At 44.3% G+C, this 13431-nt stretch overlaps 1 protein-coding gene across 1 annotated transcript in view; it reads left to right on the forward strand.

Annotated features, from left to right (window-relative positions):
* The first annotated feature begins 4437 nt into the window (after positions 1-4437).
* The window catches only part of PCSK2 (proprotein convertase subtilisin/kexin type 2), a 303867-nt gene continuing 294873 nt past the window's right edge, over positions 4438-13431 (forward strand). Inside the window, exon 1 of the mRNA XM_081033946.1 lies at positions 4438-4956. Within this exon, the coding sequence (XP_080890072.1) occupies positions 4780-4956 (177 nt within the window). The 5' untranslated portion in view covers positions 4438-4779. The remainder of the gene's footprint in view (positions 4957-13431) is intronic.

The raw sequence follows: 13431 nt of genomic DNA on the forward strand, positions 1-13431 counted from the left end.
GACTTAAAAAAAAAATCTGAAGATAGTGAATACCAATGTGTTCCTAATTTTCAAAAAAAGATTAAAAGGACCCTTAATCCTTATTGTTTACTTACTGCAAAACCTATCAAGATAATAGAACCTAAATTAGCACAGAAATTAATTTTTGCTGTCCTGGAAAATAAAGAAGCAATGAATAGCTGTTGTTTATGGAGAGTCGATTAGTCTAAAGAAATATGATTGCTTTTTGATGAAATTATAGAATGAATACAACCCAAATCACTCTAGATTCAATGCCTTGATGATAATAAAATACTTGAGTCCTCCCCCCTATATTAATTTAAGATGGCTTAGAGAACAAAAGTCAGCTAAGATTTTGCAACTAAAAGAAAACCAGGGATAGGTCATTTAAGGAAAAGGTATAAGTTGATAAAAGCTATAGGAATTGGAGGCAGAACCAAATGAATTTTAATAATTTAAAAGAAGTGGGTGTACACCAAAGAACTAATTGAAATTTCCTTAGCATCTGAATTTTAAGTTACAGCAAATATAAGACTAGATAAATGCCACAGGGAAATGAGGTGAGATCTTGGGAAATAAAAATTATCTGGAGACTTGATTAATGTTGAGTTCAAAATCTGGCAGAAACCCATTAAGTGATAACAATACTTCAGAAATCATGGGTTGGGGTGGAGGGGACAGGGAGAGCAGAATCATTAGGAGGACTCTACTTGAAAGGGTTAGTAATACAATATGATAGTAAAGAATTGTGGCTCCCCATGAAATTATTACTGCACTTAAAGTGCTCAGAATGAATGCAACAAAAATAGCAAAGCCCAAACTGATTTTTAACACAGCTGTATTTTAAGTTGTACCTTCTGTTGTACATGTCTTATTTCCTTTCATATTACACCTGACCCAAATGAAGAGACATCAACAGAAACCTAAGATCTTTTCCCTAATAGACAAAAGAATATCAAAAGATCCAGCAGGTTTTCCTAGGGCTGTTTTTAGCTTTCTCTCTCTGCATCAGTGATGGGTTTCCCTTGATCTGAAGCTCCCTGGGGCCAAAGTTCTCCTCAGAAGTATACCTCTGAGTGGTAGGATCCCAATCATACCTTGGATGGTTTGAGTTCTCTTAATTCTACATAGGTCTGTTGATTTATAGTTCTGAAGTCATAAAATAGGAACATTTTTGTCTTCACTAGACAATAACATCAAATAAAATCTAGGGTATATGTGGCATATCCAAACTAGAACCAAATACTCATGTTTTTTCAACAGATACAACAGTGACTTAAATAGCTAGAACCTCAACATACTGATGGTTTTCATGTCTGGTACAGAGAGTCAGCCAGTTTATGTCAACTATTCTTTCCTCAAATCCGCAAAATTAGTAAATATGAGAGTTTGTGGGGAACTTATATAAAAATAAATGTCTTTTGGCCACCATAATGTTATAAAAAAGTATGACTATCTTCAATATTTCTCAAGCTATTGATGCTTTCTACATTATAGTCTGCACTTTGATATCTCTTTGAAATTGTAGGGTTTGGGATTTGGAGGATCTCTAATCCAACTGTATCCTTTTATAGATAAGAAGATAGAAACTTTGAGAGATGCAATGGTTTGGCCTATGTGGCATAGTCAGTGACTGCAGAGTCTGCGATAGAGTTTCTATCAACTGATTCTATTTCAGTCCTTGAAACAGTCTGCTGCCATTCTTTCTTCTGTTCATCTTCTTGTTCCAAAGTTACTGTTGGTATTTGAAAAAAAAAGCTTAGAAATAGTTATCTAAAAGAAGCAATGTGTATATGCACATGGATGTGTATTTGTATTTCAAATAACAATGTATCAATACATTTTCTCCACTTGCTTACTACATTGTTATGCATTAGATATTTAGCATTTGCATCACAAACAAGAATTCTATTTTCATTTGCTATGCTGTTCTGACAATATTATGATGAACTGTATTCTATGTAAACCACTAAAAATGGTTTATTGTATTTAAATCATCCAGCCAAGCTTTATTTAGCTTGTACCCAATTTTGCATGGTGTTAATTACTTTAAATGCAGATACATAAGATTCAACATTTACTAGAATTTCATCTTAGGAATTTATTTAGGAAATGAAGTATTGCTCTGTGGTTTCAGAAAAGAAATTAATAAATATCTCTGAATAGATGGTAATTTCATGTTCATTTTCAGAGAGATTTAGCTCGTACATTAGCAGTGTTATTTCATAACACCCATAATCTTCTAAATTGACTTATTTGATGCTCTTCAGGATTTAGTTTTTTGAAGATTTAGATTTTTATCTCTGTTGCTGCTTTTGAAATGCTCTCCATGATTGTAATTTTCACATTTGGTGCCCTTTTTCTCAAATGACAATACAGGGCAAAAAAAAGTAGTCTGGAAGTTCTTCATACCAGCATAGTACTTTGATTCAAAATATGGATAAAATATAAGGAAAAGGAGATAAGAAGAGTTGAAGGTCTCTGCATAAGAAAACCTTGTGTTAAAATCAAACAGATGGACTGTGAGGGGTTATCTGTAGAGTAAGATAGGATAATACAAAAAACTCAACAGAAATGATCCTCTGAGAATTAAATAACTGAATAACTGAGTAGTTCTATTCCCTTTTATTAATACTTTTGCAGAAACCTTGCCTCTACTCTGGCCCCTTTCATCTTAAGCCTACCTCCTAGCACTTTCTCAGCATCTCACTTAGTTTTTCTTAAATTCAAGTACTACTACTAATTAATAATAATAATAATAAAATTGCATATAAATTTCTTATGTTTTAATCAAAACCTTCAATAATGCCTATGTTTTTATTTGACAATGCTTGAAAGTTCTCTAGGGGAGCCAACTATGTCAGCATGGAGAACTATTCTGAAGACAGTGTGTCCCATGAAATTAAATGTGTATTAATTTCTACCAATAGTGTATTTTTTGTAGGTTCTGACTTCATGCTAAGATGAAAAGCGAAAGTCTGTAAATATAGCTACCTAACTAGAGAGAAAATGATAGATATGTGTGTGCATGTGTATGTATGTATGTGCAATGTGTCAATATTATACTCTCTCTCTCTCTCTCTCTCTCTCTCTCTCTCTCTCTCTCTCTCTCTCACACACACACACACACACACACACACACACACACACTTAAACCTCTAGAGAAAAGGTCTTTTACCTCTTATCCAAGGAAGACAGGATTTTGAACTTTGCAGTTAAACAATAATCGAGATCCGTGTACATACTCTGTAACTCAACAATATTTGAGTTGCTTTAAAACAATACTCCCTCATTTCATTGTAAACACCATGTCCCTGCTTCCTCTCAGGCAGGAAGAAGTCTGTTGTAAGCAGTTAATAGACTGTGAGTACATGATTCTTAATTGGATAACTTAGCTGTCCCCCTGCCACTCTGCCTGAATTAGTTCCAGTTGAGGATGCCCAACTGAAGTCCTGGCCCAGTGCCTGGGGTTGGTGATTATACTTCCCAAATGTGCACCCTCACTGTCCTTGGGGAATCAATGTCCCTAAATCTGAGAATGCACTTTCAAGCATGTCAATCAGGCCATGGCTCTCTTGAAGGCAGTCTCTGCAGAGCAGCTCAGACTTCTGGAGGAGTCTCATTTAATCACAATTGTTGGTAGAGGCAAGCTTGATCTCCTGCTAGGCTTCCCAGACTTCCAGACCTGCCCGTAGTCTACCAAAATAAATAAAATAGAATAGCTTGTTCTTGCACTCTCTTCTCCATGAGTCATCCCTAGAAGGTTGCTTTCTCCAACCCGCCAAGTGCCAGGAAGGGGAGCAAAGGTGTTATTCTAAAGTGGCGGGAGGAGGGTTATATCTGCTTTGTTATTGAGAGAAGGGGAGGCAAGTATGCTTTGAGTGTGTGTGTGTGTGTGTGAGAGAGAGAGGGGGGGAGGGAGAGAGAGACAGAGAGAGAGAGAGAGAGAGAGAGAGAGAGAGAGAGAGAGAGAGAGAGAGAGAGAGAGAGAGAGAGAGAGAGAGAGAGAGAGAGAGAGAGAGAGAGAGAGGTTTTACAGGGGAAAATAAGCAGGGAAGAGGAATGGTCAGAGGCCGGTGCCCCAGCTCTCCTCGGGGTCTCAGAGAACCGCACACATCGTAATTCCCTTTCGAGAGCTTTACAGATTTCCATAAACAATGACATCACTCAGGCGCCGCCGACCAGATTACAGCTGGGGGGATTTTCCTGGGAGCAAGGCTGGCCCGTGTGGAGAGATACAGGCGCTCTCCAGGGTGCTGAAAGGGGCGGGGGCGCGGGCTCGCAGAGCAGCGCCCCCCGCGGAGGAGGCGGACCCGCCAGGCCGGGGGCGGGCAGGGGCGGGCCTGGGGTGGCCCAGGGCGGGGCCCGTCGCCGTTCCGGCCTTCATTGGCTGCTGACGAGCGGACGTCACCCAGGCTGGTGCTCTCCTCCCGACCCAGCGGAATTGGAGCTGAGGAGGAGCTGAAAATGCAGATTTAGCATCAAGCACAGACATACACTTGCTCTTTCTCTCAGATTCACACAGCTCCCCACATTCGCACCTCTGCCAGCGAGCCGGCCGCCTGACCTCACGGTTTCCCCGCCAGCCAGATGGTGAAGAACACGCATTGATTTGCTGCTATCCAAACCCCTAACCAGTCTCTTTCTCTACACAAAGATTTCTTTAAAACAAACAAACCAACAAAACTATATATTTTTTTTTATTTGCACCTTTCCTCCGGGTCCCCCGCTCCGTCAGTCTGCGCGCCTCCTAGGACCACTTTTCACTCCCAAAGAAAGATGAAAGGTGGCTGTCTCTCCCAGTGGCAGGCGGCCTCTGGGCTCCTCTTCTGTGTCATGGTTTTTGCATGCGCCGAGAGACCAGTCTTCACGAATCATTTTCTTGTGGAGTTGCATAAAGGAGGAGAGGAAGAAGCTCGCCAAGTTGCAGCAGAACACGGCTTTGGAGTCCGAAAGGTAAGATCTCCCTTGCATTTCGCATGTTGTTTCAAAACGGAGACAGCCCTGCGCAATCTCATTGCAGATTTGCAAGTTTTCGCTCTTTCTCAAGCGATGCAGACATTCTGCCTTCGGTTCTTTAACACGACATTGCCTCCCGGGATCTTTCAAGGGTTATGTAATTAAAATGCCCTTCAAATTGTACTAGTAAGGTCATAAAAATAATTTATTGCTCTTTGACTTGGTGAAGACAACAGGATAACATATTTCAAACAATGCCGTGCGCCCGGGCTGCTGTCCGAAGTACCAAGTTCTCAAGGCTGCCTGGGATGGAGGGATGAAGTATTGAACAGCTGGGCTTAGCGCTGGCTCTCTTGTCAGAGATGTATGCTCCGCTCCCATCTCCGGAGAAAGAGTAGTTTCTGACGGACAGGGCTGGAAGCTTGGACATTGTAATTCATCTCCACGCTTTTCGGATCCCGTGCCCCGGAGGACTTCCCTCCCAGTGACTTTGGTCCCTGCTCTTTTCCAGGGAAAGCAGCTCCCTGGCTCCAGAAGACTTGGAGACCCGAACTGGTTTTTCTTTCTAAAATCGGGGCGAAACTTCTCTCCCCTACCCGCGTCCACCACAGCCCACCCCGGAGCGTACTTCTATTTAGCTCTCAAGTTCTCAACGCACAGCTATAGAAGCTGGAAAGGTAGATTTTGAGGGGAGTTCCCTGCAGCTAAGTCAGGGTGTCTCTCCTTGTATGTGGGCGGCCAGCTTGGCTTTCCCAGGAGGATGCGGGGGATCCCCATTCCAAGAAGTTGGCAGAGTACAATCGTTTGGGCAGCTGGGTGAGGCTCCTAGTCAAGGATGCTTGGGGGCTCCTTTGGAGAGACTAGGGTACCCATTCTGTGAGGACAAGGGAGAGGAGAACCCTGGGTAGGGGCTGCAGCTGACCTACTTGCTCTTCCTGAGAAATATCCTGTCAGGGATCTCAAGTGTCCTCAGGGGACCTGGCGAGGCGTGGAGAGGGTGAGGGCAAGGAGAAACCTCGGCGAAGAGAACCTAGAGGACATAGGGATGCGATTTGGCAATCAGAGCGCCCGGTGGAAGTCTGTGGAATTCCAGGCCCCGTCTCCTCCCTCCTGACCCCTGGAGTGAGGCTTAAGATGAGCAATGGGAGCTTTCTATTGTTGCTCTTGCCTCTCAAGGGCAGCGCGAACTGGGACTCATACCAGTCCCTCTGTCCCGACTTCCCACACCTCCCACCTCCCTCCCAGCCGCGGAGAGGGTTCCTTCACATGCTGTGGGCTCTCCCGCCTCGGTAGGGCGTTGGCAGCTGGGATTTCGACTCCAGGTGGGTTTGACAGCGAGTTTATCAGAGATCTGGTAGGAGGCGCCCGGTCTGCCAGAGGCGCGCGGGCTGGTCTTGCAAAAGGGAACTTGTTGCTCCCGGGAAGCGTGGGTGGAGCAGCCGAAAGACGACGCCAGCTGAGGGAGCAGCCCGCTGTCCTTCTGGCCCACGGGTTGGGGACTGTTTCAAGAGTGCCGCCAACATAATAAGCAAGCAGACCCTCCTTTCTTCTGACCTCCTTCCCCAAACTTGGCGAGATCCAGGACCCAGGAACCATAAATATAATAGTGATTACTATTAGCTGACAGTTATAAGGCACCATTATGTACTGGAGTCCTTACATACATTCTTATTTATATTCTCAACAACTATTAGGAAGCTACTATCATTATTAAGCCTATGATACTGATAAGTAAATGGGCTCAATATGGCCCAAGACAAAAACAACCAAGGATTTAAACCCAGATCTTTCAGAGATGAACTGAGGCTTTCACCCTAGTACTTACCAAACCAAGGTTCTGCAAGGTATGCTGGGCTTTGGGGTATGCTGAAAAGGGCCTTTAGTTCTTGAGTGAAAAGGGCTGAAGTTGATGCACAAATAGATATTACTCTCTCACCCTACCATGCACTTTTTCATAGTGTAGGCAGGTATTACTATCATAGTGTAGGCAGACATTGCTATCTCCTCTTTATTTCCCTTTTTGAAAATATGCCCCTAGGATCTGATCTTAGAAACTTAATCAAATCTAGGTGTAGCTGAGACTGATCATGGCTTAACTTACTAATTGTCCAAGAGGGTTAATTTTCTTGTATAGAGGTAAACAACTTAATGAGGGATTTACAGTTTTGTTGATCGAATTCAAGCAATGGGATGTAAAGACAATAACATAAGTGAGATTGAATTATCTCAGTACATTTACCTTAAAAATCTCAAGGAACTCATACTTTGGGGTAAAATCAAATCCATAAGTCTGTTTCTCATTCTTTCTTGGAGAGGAGCCAACTTGTTTTGCCTCATAGCCTCAAACCTGCAATTCTTATCTAGGAGAAATGGGCTTTTACCTTGCCATCTCTCCCCTTACCTCTCCATAACCTCTCAGAAGTAATATCTCTTATCCATATGATTTTGCTCTGATACATCTTTAAGTAAAAATCAGTCTATGGCAAGATATTTCTGTCTGATGAGTCTGTGCTTGATGCTACCCTTGTCGAGTATAAGCTCTCTTTTTCTCTTTTGGATCCATGTCCCCACCCATCCTTCAAGACTGAGCTCCAAACCTTTCCTGATACTGTCAACCACAGTGAACTTTTTCCTCCCTAAATTCCTTTGAGACAAAAAGTAAAGCCTGCATGACATACACTAATACACCTATCACTTATCCTGTAGTCATTTCACATGTAATGTAAATATGGGCGTATTGCCTTTCTATTTAAAAGATAAATACTCAGGGATAGCGTCTATATTTCTGGATTCCTCACCAAAACCAGCATATCACAGTGTTTGCCAGCCCATAAGGAATCTTTCTTAATTTTACTTATTATTTCAAGTTTCCCAAACACTGTCTTATTTTATTTTCATCATGCTGTTCTGTAATTTGTGAACATTTGTTATTCATTTTTCATTTTAAGCCCCCAGTAACTCTCTTTTCTGTCTCTAACACTTAGTATATGCATACCTCCCAACTCTCTACTGCTCCATCTTCTCCAATGCTCAGTGTCAGACACCAAAGATTCTCAGTAATTATTTATTCATCCAAAAGAAGGGTCAGCTATGTACAGTAGAGGAACCTGTTCTTTTACTAAGTTATCTCACCCAACCTCACTAACCTGTGAGGTAGAAATTATTGGCATCAGCCATAATTCTCAGAAACAAACTTAAAGCTCTAAGAAGTTAAGTAATTGCTCATACCTGGAAAGTGAAAAAAACTCAAATTTAAAAACAAATTTGCTTTACCAAAAACAAATTTGCTTTACCAAAAATAATTTTGTTTTCTACCATGCTGCTTTTAGGAAGCCTTTCCTGACTGCCAAGAGCCCTGCCCTTGGGGCACCATTTTTGAATTCTGATATTTTTCTTTTCCTTTCATTTTTACTACTTTTTTCTCTCCAATGCTTATTTGGTATTAACATAGAAACCAACTGTTAGGCACGGCTGGAGGAATGAGTCGTGGGAGACCAAAATTGATCTATTAGAATTTATTTGGTGTGCTTGAGCTGGGGGAGGTAATGCTAGAAAAGACCATAACCTCTCCGAGCAAAAAGGGGTATGGAATTTTATAGAAGGTGGTAAATGAGGTTATTCCCCATTCCATGCTTCAGGGGGTTTTCATTGCATTGTCTCTAGCAACCAAGGGTTTCGGGGCATGAGCAAGCCCTCCAGCTCCACACCCTGTCCAGGCCTGCTCAGGCCGGCTGAGCACAAGCCCCTAGGAGACAAACAAAGTACAAAGCAGGACAGGGTAAGATGGTTTCTACATTCCAGGCTGCTTCTCCAGGCCTAAGGCAAGCACAAGTCAGTAGGTACAAGGTACAAAGCAAGACAAGATGGCTTTTAAGAAAAGAAGTTCCTGTTACTGGCCTAAATATGGACTAACAAATTCCCCCTCTGGGTTTGGTAACTATTCTTAGGAAAAGGGGTAATGGTCAGTCTTCTGTAACTGCTTCCTGCTGAGTGGGGGCGTTGATCAGGGTCCCTAATTAGAGTTTTGGGTGAAGGAGCTGTAACAGTATTCTTGTAAGAAATGGTGAGAACAATTTGCCTGCCAATCATTTTGACAGGCCGGAATAAAGGGTTTGGGGATTACTGCTCATTTGGTATATAGTCTATAAAGTCCCCCTGTCAAAGGCCAGTTTCCAGAAACTTGTCCAGCACGTACCTGTGAGGTGTTCTTACTCATGTGGTCTGTTGTTTATGTATTGCCACCTTCATGTTCCCTGCCTGAGTGCAGGCATAAATGTCTGGTGGAGTGTCTGGCTGGGGTCCTCTGGCTGGTCCAGCTTCTGTTGTTTTTGTTGGTCTATGTCCCAGGTTGCTGGCTCCGGGGCCCTTTTAAGCCTAGATAGGTGAATCCAAGAAGGTATTCCTAAAAGTTTGGCTGCTGTGGGGGTTGTTAGGATGACCTGATAGGCTCCTTCCCATTTGGGATGGAGGGGGTGGACTTTGTCTGGGAGAGCCTTCAAGAGGACCCAATCTTCTGGTTCTAGAGGAGTTCCTGGAATTTCAATACCAACCTGAGGTTTGGAGAGGAAGGTATCAGCATGATATCGGAGAAGATGCTGGGTGAGAGAAATCACCAAGGAGAGGTGAAGAGGAAGGGGGTATGTTGCTAATGAGGAAAGGACAACAATATATTAGTTCAAATGGGCAGAGGAGAGTTGGAGCGCGTGGGGTGGGTGCAGCACGGAGGTGGGAAAGGTCAATAGGAAGGAGGAAAATCCCGTCCTGATGGCTTTCTAAGGACAGCCTGGTTGATTGAGTTTTGAGGGTAATGAGCCTTTCTACCTTTTCAGAAGATTGGGGATAATACAGGATGTGCAGTCACCACTGAATACCAAGAGAGGTGGCAACTTGTTGGGTGATTTGGGAAGTAAAATTGGGACCATTGTCACTCTGGATGCTTGAAGGGAGGTCAAAACAGGGGATAATGTGGTGGAGAAGGGCATGTGCGACTGTGGAGGATTTTTCAAACGTGGCGGGGAAGGTTTCTAGTCATCTGAAGAAAGTATCCAGAAAGGTGAGGAGATAGTGGTGTCAGCGGATGCAGGGCACATGAGTGAAATCAATTTTCCAATCTTGGCCAGGGACGTGGCCTCGGGCCTGATGGGAGGGGAAGGATGGGGGAGGCTCAATGGCCCCCTGGGGGTTGGAGAGGTGGCAAATAGAGCAAGCTTGGGTGAGGTGGGCTAACAGGGAAGAAAAACACGGGTGAGTGATAAAGGGACATAAGAAAGTGAGTAAGGGTCTATGTCCAATGTGAAGAGAGTTGTGGAAAGCCGCAAGGATGTCTAAATCCTGGCTATCAGGCAGGATTAGTTTTTTGGCAGAGGTAAGCCAGGGGCCCTCCCAATAGCTCCCTGACTGGTAAGGGAAGTAATTTCCTCAGGAGTGTATGTGGGATGAAGGTGAGGGATGGCAAGGGTTTGGGTAACAGGTTCTCGAGAACCAAAGAAGGTGTCCCCTGTGTGCCTCCCAATCAGACTTGTTGTTACCAATGGCAACAAGGCCAGAGCCCCTTTGGTGGCCCCTGCAGTGTATAACAGAAACACAAGCAGGGAGTTGAAGAGCCTCAATAAGCTTGAGGATTAAGGGGTCATGGGCTACAGGGGAATCTTGGGAGTTGAGGAAGCCGCGTTTTGCCCAGATGCATGGGAATGGATAACATGAAAGGCATATTTGGAGTCTGTATAAGTGTTGACAGCATCCTTTCGCTAGGGTTAGGGCGCAGGTAAGGGCAATAAGTTTAGCCTTCTGAGCAGAAGTATTGGAAGGGAGAGGGGAAGATTCTATGAATTCATAGGCAGAGGTAACAGCATAGCCTGAATAGGGCTCTCCGTTACGAATGTAACTGGACACGTCAACAAACCAGGTGTAGTCAGAATCAGGAATGGGGTTGTCAGAAAGGTCAGGGTGAAGAAGCCAGGAAGATTTGAGTTCCTCAATGCAGGAATGAGATACAGAGGCAGAAATAGGAAGACGTGTAGAGGTATTAAGGGCAGGGGACTGGAAAAAAGTAATATAGGCAGAGGTCAGAAGAAGTTGATACGGAGTAAGACGAGAAGAGCTAAGAAAGGAAGGGGCCTTATTATTAAGAAGATTAAGGACTTAAGGACCCAATGGGGTGAGAAAACATTGATAGGTTGAGAGTAAATTTGGAAGCCTCTAAAGTGAGGAGGGCAGAGGCGGGGAGGCAGGGGGTCAGGGCAGCCCCAGGCAGTGGGGTCTAGTTGCTTGGATCAGTAAGCGACGTCTTTGAGATTGGGGCCTGATTTCTGACCCAAGAGGCCTACAGCCAGCTCCCGAGACTCATGGGTTTATAGGAAGAAAGGCTTAGTCAGGTCAGGTAAAATGAGGGCAGGGGCAGAAATGAAAGATATCTGGAGTTAAGAAAAAGCAGAGGTGGTCTCTGAAGTAGACAGGAGAGGTTCCTGGAGGGTGCCAGCAGCGGCCTGGTAAAGGGGTTTGGCAATGAGGCCAAAATTGGGGATCCAGTGGGAAAATATCCAACCAAGCCAAGGAAAGAGAGAAGATGTTGTTTTGTGGAGGGGAAGGGGATAGAGCAAATGAGCATTTTGCGTTGTGTAGTGATTTCCTGGTGACCGGGGGAAAGGCAAAATCCTAGGTAGGTGACGGTTGAGATGGAGAGTTGGGCCTTATGGTAGGAGACATGATAACCTAGAGAAGCCAGATAATTAAGGAGCCAGCAGGAAGTGGAGATATTAGGTGTAGGGCTACAAAGGAGGAGATCATCAATATATTGGAGAATTGTAGAACCAGGAAGGGAAAGGGAGGTTAGGTCTTGAGCTAAGGCCTGGCTTAAAAGTTGGGGGCTGTGCCTTAAGCCCTGAGGGAAGACTGTACAGGTTAATTGTTGAGAAAATTTGGTATTAGGATCAGTCTAGGTCCTGGGAATCGGGGTGTAGAGGAATAGAAAAGAAAGCATCCTTAAGGTCAAGGACAGTAAAATATTGAGTGTCAAGAGGGATGAGGGATAAAAGGGTGTACCGATTGGGAACTACAGGGTGGAGGGGAATAACTGCTTCATTTGTAATTCAAAGGTCTTGAACAAAGCAGTATGTCCTGTCCGGCTTCTTGACTGGGAGAATGGGAGTGTTGTAAGGGGAAGCAACGGGGAGGAGAATCTTCGCCTAGAGGAACTTAGATAGTAGAGGTTTGAGTCCAAGGAGGCCTTGTCGAGGAATAGGATATTAAGCTTTAGTGGGGAAGTGAGTGGGATCTCTGAGTGAGATAATAAGAGTTGGGTGGTGAGTGGCGATAATAGGTTGGGAAGTATTCCATATAGAAGGGTCAACGTCAGGTGGGTTAGAAGGGAAAGAAGAGATGGTTTCTGGGGGTGATTCTGCTAGCAAATTGAGAAAAGTGGTAGTGGAAGAAGGGGTATATAGAGTAACGGTGGAATGAAACTTGGAGAAAATGTCCCTCCCTAAAATAGGAGTGGGACAACGAAGCAGGACTAGGAAGGAATGAATAAAAGGGTCTAGGGAACATAAAAGAGGTGGGGTAGCCATGGGGTGAGAAAGTATCCCATCGACCCCCACAATCGAGACAAGAGAGGGAGAGAGCTTGCCTGAAAATTTGGGTAGTGCTGAGTAAGTGCCCCCCCTTGTCTAGAAGGAAAGAAATGACCTTTCTGGCAAGTAGGAGAGTTACCTGCTGCTCTGTCATGCGTATGGTGGAGGTGGAGGCCTGTGACAGGACCCGGCACCTTCAATCTTCATCGGTGCCAAGGATCTCCAGGAGGGAAAGATTAGTTCCATCTGCTGGTGCCGTTGCAGGCGTGGTGTTTGGCCGGGGCCAAGAAGTGGATGTTCCTGAGCATTGAGGGGCTCAAGGGCAATCTGACTTCCAGTGGCCACGTACTTAGTAAGAGACCTTGGGTTAGGGCAAGAGCGGCTCCAGTATCCTGGGAGGACACATTTAAAGCAGGTATCTGGTTGATTAGGCTGTGCAGACAGGATTAGGGTCCCATTTTTTTCCTTTGGGATCAGCCCGGCCTAACGACCTGGGAAACTGCTGTGGCTACTATCTGTAAGACCTGAGTATGGGCCTGTCTATTCTCCTCATCTCGATTGTTGAAGACCTTAAAGGCCAGTTCTAAAAGATCTATGTGGAGGGGGTGTGAGGACCATTCCATAGTTTCTGAAGCTTCCTGCAAATATCAGGGGCTGACTGGGACATGAAATGCATCTGGCATCCAGAGAATCAGGATTAATGTTAGTGTAGGTTTGTAGGGTCTCTGAAAGGCGGGAGAGAAAAAACAGCTGGGTTCTCATGGTGGTCCTGATAGATTTCCCTAACTTTTTCATAACTGACAGCTTTCTGAATGGCTGCCTTCATGCCCTGAGGGAGACAATTAACCATATGGTCTCTCTTTAGGCAGTCGGGATTGGGTTGGGAATGAGTCTGGTAATTCCA

Source organism: Rhinolophus hipposideros, assembly GCF_964194185.1.
Source record: "Rhinolophus hipposideros genome assembly, chromosome: 22".
In the NCBI taxonomy this organism is placed as follows: Eukaryota; Metazoa; Chordata; class Mammalia; order Chiroptera; family Rhinolophidae; genus Rhinolophus; species Rhinolophus hipposideros.